At 48.3% G+C, this 9,598-nt stretch overlaps 1 protein-coding gene across 4 annotated transcripts in view; it reads right to left on the bottom strand.

Moving 5' to 3' along the window:
• Positions 1 to 307: 307 nt before the first annotated feature.
• ap3b1a (adaptor related protein complex 3 subunit beta 1a) overlaps positions 308 to 9,598 on the bottom strand; it is a 51,585-nt gene continuing 42,294 nt past the window's right edge. For all 4 annotated transcript variants that reach the window (XM_030353669.1, XM_030353670.1, XM_030353668.1 and 1 more), the window contains exon 27: positions 308 to 1,399. In XM_030353669.1, the coding sequence (XP_030209529.1) occupies positions 1,246 to 1,399 (154 nt within the window). In that variant the 3' untranslated portion in view covers positions 308 to 1,245. The remainder of the gene's footprint in view (positions 1,400 to 9,598) is intronic.

The following is a 9,598-nucleotide window of genomic DNA, read 5'->3' as shown; positions in this document are numbered from 1 at the left end:
CCAAACATAAAGTGCTAAATATACTGGTCCTGCAGAGTGTAGATCTTTGTTATATACTGTAGATAGGAAAGGATAGTCCAGGATAATTTTTTGGGGGTACATTTAGCAGTTTAACTTAAACCAGAAGACAATTATAAATAGTTCACATCAATAATTAATGACAGAAGAATTAATGAGATGAAGAATTGTACACATCACTTTTCATATCTGATGTCCATGACAGCTTCACAAAAAAAGGTTGTCAATGAGGATATCAGCAGTACCCAAATTAAACTAAATAAAGAAATAAAGGACACAAAGCACAACATCATTTTATCCTTGTTTTTCTGTCCTAATTCAAATGTTTATTTTGAAGTATGAGTAATGCAGATACAGAGACATGTTTCTGTTGAATAAACTGTATTTCTAGAAAAACTACTTTTTAATTACTCAGAAAGGCACTTTAGAGATATTACTTGGGGGACATTCAGAGTTCAAACAGAACGTCAACAACACGAAAATTAAACAACATGTCACAATGTGAAACGGTTTCCCCCTTGTGCGAAGTGATGCGTCTGAAATGCTATGGTCTTTACTTAGTATTTCAAAGTACATCTTCCATCGAAGAACGTACGGTTTGGTCAAAAATCCCAAAGAATTGCTTGAAATTAAGTATCTATGACTGCAACATTGATCAGTAAAAATGGCAGTACTGAAAACATGAAGATCAACCAACAACAGAGGTCGTCTACAATATATAGAACTATAAAAATCTACTCGGCGGACAGAAACGCTAGAGATTTTTCTAACTATAACCTCGGAATTCATTGAAATTAACGTCAATGTGCTTCAAGCCAACCCTGACATACAATCTCAAGTACTCAAGAGGGGAAGCCTCTTCATGATCATCAGGAACAATTAAGTGTAGATTCCAGAAATCGTGACAAATGGGATCCAATGAAATACAACACCTTGGCACTTTCGTTCTCCAGCTCTAAATGGGCTACATGTATAACATTTGACCTATGACCTCCTACATGTCGTGGCGTCACATGGCCCTCCCCTCTGAAACACTAGCCGGACAACAAACAGAGAAACCCGAGTCACTGCAGACTTCACAACACTGAAGACGGATCCTTCATCACGCGTCCATCAGGGAGCTGGACAGGGAGTGTATTGACAAGTGTGTGTGTGTGTGTGTGTGTGTGTGTGTGTGTGTGTGTTATGTGTGTGTGTGTGTGTGTGTATGTGTGTGTGTGTCCGTCCCTATGCGGAGGCAAGGGCTTGCTTGAGGTCCCTCAGCAGCATGGAGGCCATGACGCTCTTGTCGGTGTTGACGGTGATGGTGGCGTCGGCAGCCTCCCTCTTCTCCACCGTCACCAGGACCAGCGCCCCAGAGCTCACTGTGCGCCCCGCAAACCTGCAGGGAGGAAGGGGGGGATGGTGAACAGACGAGGAGGACATGGACACCTGCACCTTAGAGGACCACCTGGCTGGTCCAGCTGGCCTAGGGTCTCTCCTGGCTTAACCTCAACATCTCATCAACACTTGGCAGAAATCCCTTCCTTCCTTCTCAGATTCTGCAGAAGATCTGAAGACCAGAAGAGAACCAGCGCTCTGGCCGGCAGGGCCCCGTTGAGGTCAGAAAGTCGGTTTGGTTGGTAAAGAACGTGGTCATAGCTGTACAAAGACTTCACCAAAGGTGACCAGTTCACCTTTGGTGGAACCGTTGGCATCCGTGGTGCAAGCCACGTCATGCTCTTTGGCAGAATGGGTGAAGGACGTGACTCTGCCGGCTGGTATTTGTAATATCTAGTAGTGAGTAGAGTAAAGGCTTTGTGTCCTTCCTCCCCGTGGACACAGACAGAACCAAACCCAGCATGAAGTCGTCTTCCGTGGGCCTTTAGCAGAGAAGACACAAAATAGCAATGTCAAGGGTACCACCGCCCCCCCGTCCTCCATAAAACAACAAGCAACACGTCCTGAGAAGCTCCTAATAAATCCTGTTAATTACCCCATACGTGCCGACTGCGAGCAGGGGGGACTAAATGTCAGAGAAAGGAAGGGGTCAGGCCACAGACAGTCCATTATCCCAGCTGACTGGAACGCCATCAGGGTGTGTGTGTGTGTGTGTGTGGGGGGTGGGGGGGGGGGGGGGGGGGGGGGGGGGGGGGGGGGGGGGGGGGGGGCGGGGGGGGGTCAGACACGCCCCCTGGGTGTCAATCAAACAGCATTTAGCGGTCTCCACCGATGACATCGGCGCCAGAGACACGCCCCCTCCCAGTCCTCCTGGGATGAACTGTGGGGAGAGCCGCGTGGTTCATCGTTTCCCTGGCGACGCTTCCCCCAACCCCCAGACAGGAGGGCCCACGGCCCCCATTGAGGGCGCTAACAAGAGGCAGACGGAGGGGGCCACGACCCTGCGCGACCGAGGGAGACAGGATCGCCCCCCCACCCCCCCCCCCCCCCCCTCTGGTCAACTGCATCTCAGAGGAGCCGTCGTCACGTGGGGGGGGGGGGGGGGGGGGGGGGGGGGGGGGGTGGGACCATCTGCCTCCATTTAGCACTACATCTCCTGGACAAAGAGCCCCCGCGGGCCCCCCCACCGGCCTGGCCCCCTGATAAACAGCGTACAAAAGAAGCTCCCACTTAGCCCCGACTAAACCCCCCCAGTAGGCTGCCCTGTGAACGGGACCACCCTCAACCCCCCCCCCCGGCGACGCGGGCGACAAGCACGTCCACCAATTAGCACGCACACACAGAAGACCCCGCCGCCTCTCAGGGGGGACGCCAAATTACCATCAACACACACAGAGAGAGAGAGAGAGAGAGAGAGAGAGAGAGAGAGAGAGAGAGAGAGAGAGAGAGAGAGAGAGAGAGAGAGAGAGAGAGAGAGAGAGAGAGAGAGAGAGAGAGAGAGAGAGAGAGAGACAGAGAGACAGAGAGAGACAGACACAGAGAGAGACACAGAGAGAGACAGAGAGAGAGAGACAGAGAGACACAGAGAGAGACACAGAGAGAGAGAGACAGAGAGACACAGAGAGACAGAGAGAGACAGAGAGAGAGAGAGAGAGACAGAGAGAGAGAGACACAGAGAGAGAGAGACAGAGAGAGAGAGACACAGAGAGACAGAGACAGAGAGAGAGAGAGAGAGAGAGAGAGAGAGAGAGAGAGAGAGAGAGAGAGAGAGAGAGAGAGAGAGAGAGAGAGAGAGAGAGGGAGAGAGAGAGAGAGGGAGAGAGAGAAGGAGAGTGAGAAGGAGAGTGAGAGAGAAGGAGAGCAAGAGAAGGAGAGAGCGGAGAGAGAGAGGGTGAGAGGGAGATAGTGGGGCATCACCCCAACGGACTGTATCACCCCTACAGCCAGAGGGAGATTGTGGGGTGAGTGGCTGGTGGGGTGATACAGTCTGGTGGGGTGATACAGTCTGGTGGGGTGATACAGTCTGGTGGGGTGACACAGTCTGGTGGGGTGATACAGTCTGGTGGGGTGACACAGTCTGGTGGGGTGATACAGTCTGGTGGGGTGATACAGTCTGGTGGGGTGATACAGTCTGGTGGGGTGACACAGTCTGCTGGGGTGACACAGTCTGGTGGGGTGACGCAGTCTGGTGGGGTGACACAGTCTGGTGGGGTGATACAGTCTGGTGGGGTGATACAGTCTGGTGGGGTGATACAGTCTGGTGGGGTGACACAGTCTGGTGGGGTGATACATAAGTCCTATATTCACCACCACTCTGCTCTGACTCAAGCCGCCCTGATATCTGACTGTCAGCCGGATCATAGCCTGAAGGCGTGTGTACACACACCTGCTGAAGGCCTGTCCGGCTGTGGTGTCCCCCTCTCTCCAGGCCTCACTGCCAAGGGCCCTGGGGCCGGTGTACTGGGGGTCCCTGTGGCCCCGCTAATGGTTTTAGGATATAAATCTCTCCTTTAATCAGCTGCTTAACACCGCTCCCCCAGGCCGGCTGCACGGGGACAGCGGACACTGAAGCTTGTTCAACGTGTGTGTGTGTGTGTGTGTGTGTGTGTGTGTGTGTGTGTGTGTGTGTGTGTGTGTGTGTGTGTGTGTGTGTGTGTGTGTGTGTGTGTGTGTGTGTGTGTGTGTGTGTGTGTGTGTGTGTGTGTGTGTGTGTGTGTGTGTGTGTGTGCCGCAGATGCTTGCAGGTGGAGCTGTTGGCTTGCTGAGGTTCTGAGGCCATAGTACGCAGCTCAAGAGGGGCTGAGAGTGTGGTTCTACCACGAGGTGACATATCAATACATAATACACATCCATCTATTTTTTGAAATATGAGTATTCTAAAATTATTTCATTAAGGGGGGATTATAACGATGTCAACTGATGCGCAGCGTTGTCAGTCAATAGTGACGCGCATACTTGAAGTTTGGCTTCCTGACGCCAGGACGTGTGTTGTAACGTCCCAGCATTTAATGTATGCACTTATTTTCTTAGTTATAGTACTTAGTTGTGTAGCATCTTATCCTAGCTATCTTTGTTGAATACAGGGAATGGGTTAACCTAGCGATTGTTCATGCTTTGCACTTGGTTCTATGAACATCCTTACTGTACCGACAGCGATATATTGTTTCTTCTGCTTCTGACAAATTTACTTATTGTAGGTCTTCTTTTGGATAAAAGCTTCTGCCAAATGCCCGAAATGGAAATGGAAACGCAGGGAGAACATGCAGAGGACAGGTTGAGGTGGCAGGAAGAAAATCTTTGAAAGGTGGAACAAATTAACTTAAACAGAGGGTTTAAGTTAAGTATTTATCCAGCACACCCTATACCCTGTTTTTTAAGTGCAACCATATTCTGAAACAGATGTGCAAACCACAGCCCCCCGCCCGGTTCAACAGCCTCTTTCTTACGCTGACTAGTTTGAGTATTTGACGCAACCAGAATTAAATAACTTTTCAAATCATTATTGAATTTGATAAATCCGTTTATATATTGAATGTTTGAGCCTTTTTATTCTAGAACAGTATTTTTATCCTAAATGTCAAACGCTGACCCCTGGCAGCCAGATGAACTCCCATTTGTACTACGTTATCTTGTTTTTGGTCTAATAAAACAAAATGAAACTAAAATGAAGGGCCGATCCTCCACCAGAGTCCTGGAGCTCTGGAGTGAAGGGCCGATCCTCCTCCACCAGAGTCCTGGAGCTCTGGAGTGAAGGGCCCATCCTCCTCCACCAGAGTCCTGGAGCTCTGGAGTGAAGGGCCCATCCTCCTCCACCAGAGTCCTGGAGCTCTAGAGTGAAGGGCCGATCCTCCACCAGAGTCCTGGAGCTCTGGGCTCTGTGGGCTCGGAGGGCCTCACGTGACCTGGCTCCGCTCAGCAGCCCGTCCTGACGCCCTGGCAGGCCGGACCCGTGTCCTTCAGCCCGGTGGTCAGCCATGCCAGACCGGAGCTCAGGTCCAGGCAGATGGCCAGAGCGATTAGACCCTGTTAGACCCACACGGAGCTCCACAGGTCCTCCAGAGTGCTGCCATACGGACCCCCCCCCCACCAACCAACCAGAGCAGGGAGGACATGCAGAGGACAGGAGGAAGAGGAAGAGGAAGAGAAGACATTACGGGAAAGTAGTCAGTAGAAGTGGTAGAAGTTGGAATGGAGAAGAAGCTGGATATAGTTAAAAATGTAGTATAAGAGTATAAGAGGCTATTTTATTATTGGAAATTAATAATATTGTTTATGCAGGATGTTTGACTTTGTTTTAAAAGAACTAGAGGTCTATGGGGTTGTCTGAACAAAAACAGAAAAGGAAGAAAGAGAAGAAAAGATAATTAAATAAATAAGTAAAGACAAAAACATTTCATAAAGCCATCCACTTGTTTTCCCTTTTTTCCCCTCCAGAAATTAGGCGCCAACTAGAGAGACTGACAATGCATGCGAAATTCAATCAAATTTGCATTCAAACCAACTGAAAAATAGAGCACATTTATTCTATTCCGCCTGTTAGACATAAACAAGAACAGCGTTTTCTACATTTGCTCTTCTGCTTGATTTATTGCCATTCCCCTTTCCAGCAATCAATTTCTCCATTTCAGGGGCATCCCCCTCCGCACCGCTAACAACACGCTTGGAAACAGCAGTGCTGCCCCCTACTGGATGATACCGGAACTGCAGGCCACAAGGGCGAACGGGTGGAGAGTACATCCATAGCACAGGCTGCGGCTGTTGCTAGCTGTCTTATGTCATCACAACAACACAGTCCCAAACAACAGTTTACAACCGCAGTTCACAATGTTCCTTCCTAGTTCCTACACTGTAGCGTAGAAGTGAGACCTAATGCCCTTCCCCCCTGTTTGAGATGCACAATGGAGGACCGGTGAAAAAAACAGTAAAATTGCTGTTAGTAATTGAGGTGAAAGAAAACCCAAGAGTACATTAACTCCTAAGCCCTTCCAAGATGGTGTCCTAATGGACATAGATGGTTAGAGATAAGGTAGCCCTGATGAAGGTCACCCCAAACATCCGTGTCACATGCTGAGTACAGGACGCTGTCAGAGGGGGGCAACCCACAAGATAAATCTCTCATGTCACGCACGACGCACGCTCACGCACACACGCACACGCACAGAAATTGGAAACCTGTGAACAGGGAGGTTAAATAAGAATATATCTGGGATATAAGTGTGGATTTTGGTGGTCAAAGAATACATTTCAATAATGAAAGGTTCATCACGTTCAAGTCAAAACCTGTGTAACAAAGTGACATGGCCTCAGTAAGCAAGATGCACTGCTGCTAAACTAAAGCGCGCCAGATCTATTCCTCCTCATTTCAAAGGCCTTGAGCAGCTTCCTGTAGTGGACGAGATACTTCCTCTGTTCCCTAAGCAGAGGATTCAGTAATTAACTGCCTTCAGTCAGACACCACATAAGCTCCCATGGTCAGTTGGGTGTCACCTTTTTCAGTTGCAAGCGGTTCCGTTTGTAGAGTTGTTCAATGGGGGATACTCTCTGTAAATTTCCAGTCTGTTACTTCCATCTAAAAACACTTTTCCCGAGTGAAATGAGCTGCAAACTGAGCTCCGAGTGTGGTCTGGGGTCTGGACCCGGTCTGACCGGCCACTCGCACTCTGCTCCTCTGGATAACACAGTGTCGGGTGGTTTTAAAACCTTTACGACCGTCACAACCGCTCAAATCTCATCAGATTGCTAAAACAGGGATTTACTTCAAAATAAGAGCACCAAACAATTAACAGCAGACATTGGTTTGGCATCGGCACAGAGGACAAGACGGGGGGTCAGAGCAGCAGCTGAGTCTGATTGATAGCCTGGAGGCGTTTGTGGTATCGGTTATTCCAAATGAAGTATGGGCTTATTGGGAGCCCGGCTCTGCTACTGTCGAACATTGATTTCCACTCAGTCTTTGAGCTCCCGGTGCCCTTGTGCCTTTCCAGTGTGTGCCTTTCACATCTCAAGCGCTAACTCTCACTTATCCACTCCCACCCACTCGCTGAACCCCGTCTCAACCCAAGAGAGTGTCACTCTGTCGGGATACTTCTGACAGGGCGGGGCTAGGAGATTTGTATCAAGACGGGTCCGGATAAAACACATTTTAAGATTTTAAGGTTTATCTATTTATATAAAAGTATACAAAAATCTGTTCAAGGGAATGCAGAAAAGAAGATGAAAAAGAAGATGGAGGGAGAGCAGAGTGTGGAGCAGGAGCAAGAAAGAGAGGGAGAGAGAGAGCAAGCGAAAGATAGAGCAATCAAGCGAAATACAGAGAGTGAGAGAGAGAAAGCGAGCAAGCAAAAGGAAGAAAACGAGAGAGCAAGCAAGCAAGCAAGCGAAAGACAGAGAGAGAGTGAAAGTGTAATTATCCATCAGGTGTTTGGGTGTGCGTGACAGAGGAGGAAGCTCATTAGCACACTCTGTGTACACCAATTACACAGCTAGGCTTCTCAGGGGATTCCCATGGCATGGTCTCTGAGCTGGGACAGCACACATGGGTTTGCCTTCTCACTTTTTGCATGCGCAAGAAATCAACACCCGCATAGAACAACACGCACACAGAACAACACGCAGAACAACACGCACACAGAACAACATACAGAACACGCACACAGAACAACACACAGAACAACAAACAGAACAACACACACATAGAAAAACACACAGAACACGCACAGAGCAACACACAGAACAAACACCCAGAACAACACGCACACAGAACAACACGCAGACCAACACGCACACAGAACAACACACACACACACACACACACACACACAGGTGGACACATGTCTGCTTGAGGGTTTAAAGGTAAGCCATACATCACAGCAATTGCATAAACACACACACGTACACATTCATGCACTCGCGCACACAATCTAGGGATGGCGAAAATGTAAAATATTCTTGACCGACCAGCCTCATTAACCAGTTTACGGTTAACCGATCAGATTAAAATGTGCTCTTTAAAATAACAGCCATTTCGAGCCACGCCAGCCGCCTGCTATTTCGTAACTCTGCTTATCTCTCTCCCGTTCTGCCTCCGACTCACACACACACACACACACTCTGCCCCTGCCCCGCCCTTCCACTCACATCACTTTTTTTAAATCTGCTACAGCAGGCAACATGGAGTACAAATGGCTCCATAGTTTGGAAATGGATTGGGTACAAGGTGATAGCGTTGAAAATACAGGTTTGATATGAGCGGACACGGGGATAGCACCCAGTCTGTCCGAGTGAGAGGCAGTTGCTCTAACCGCGGCACGACCTGTGTTTGAATTGAAACACGAGGCATGCTTACTGCAAGTTGACCATGTGTAGAGAGCGGGCTCGAACGCCCACAATGGTCTGAGATGGCTCGGACCTGATTGAGACCCTGCGCGGGATTCACCAGGTGCCAATCGGAAGAGGGCAGCGTTAGGAGCTCATTTGAAACATTGCCGCGGCTCTTTTAAGAAAATGACAGCTCCAAAGAGACGCCGCTTGTTTAGTTTGGAGGAGACTGTAGTGCTAATAATAATAAAGCAAGATGATTATTATCATTACCTTATCTGTTACCATTGAATATCCTGAAATGTAATAATTAGTCGTTTAGACTACTGTCCATAATAATTTAGCGATCATATTCTCCGCCGCTCGCATGCGGGAATAATTAAGACTTGAGGAGAACTTATACAGTAGGTGAGAGACGCGGTGTCCGTCCAACTTCCAATAAGTCAACTCACCTGATAATCTTTTTGTGTGAAGTGAAACCAACACACACCCAATATTTTTTTTAACCGACAAGCGACAAGATTGATCGGTTAACATTGATACGGTCAACCGTCAGTCAAACAGTCATCGGTTAACATCCCTAACACACACACACACACACACACACACACACACACACACACACACACACACACACACACACACACACACACACACACACACACACACACACACACACACACACACACTCTGCAAGGAAGGAGGATCAAAGGGATCCATATTGAGGTAGGTATCAGTTCTTGCATTTGAAAGATGCAAGTGAAATGAAATTAATAGAAAAAATACATAATGAAAGAAAGTAAACATAATAATAGGAGAAATTCAGCCAAAGCTACATTAAACCGTTTATTTCGGCAGACTTTTTGCCCTTTAAAATACTTTA

Source organism: Gadus morhua, chromosome 4 (assembly GCF_902167405.1).
Source record: "Gadus morhua chromosome 4, gadMor3.0, whole genome shotgun sequence".
Taxonomy (NCBI): domain Eukaryota; kingdom Metazoa; phylum Chordata; class Actinopteri; order Gadiformes; family Gadidae; genus Gadus; species Gadus morhua.
Note: the sequence above shows the minus strand (reverse complement) of the source record. Positions and strands in the feature narration are given on the sequence as shown.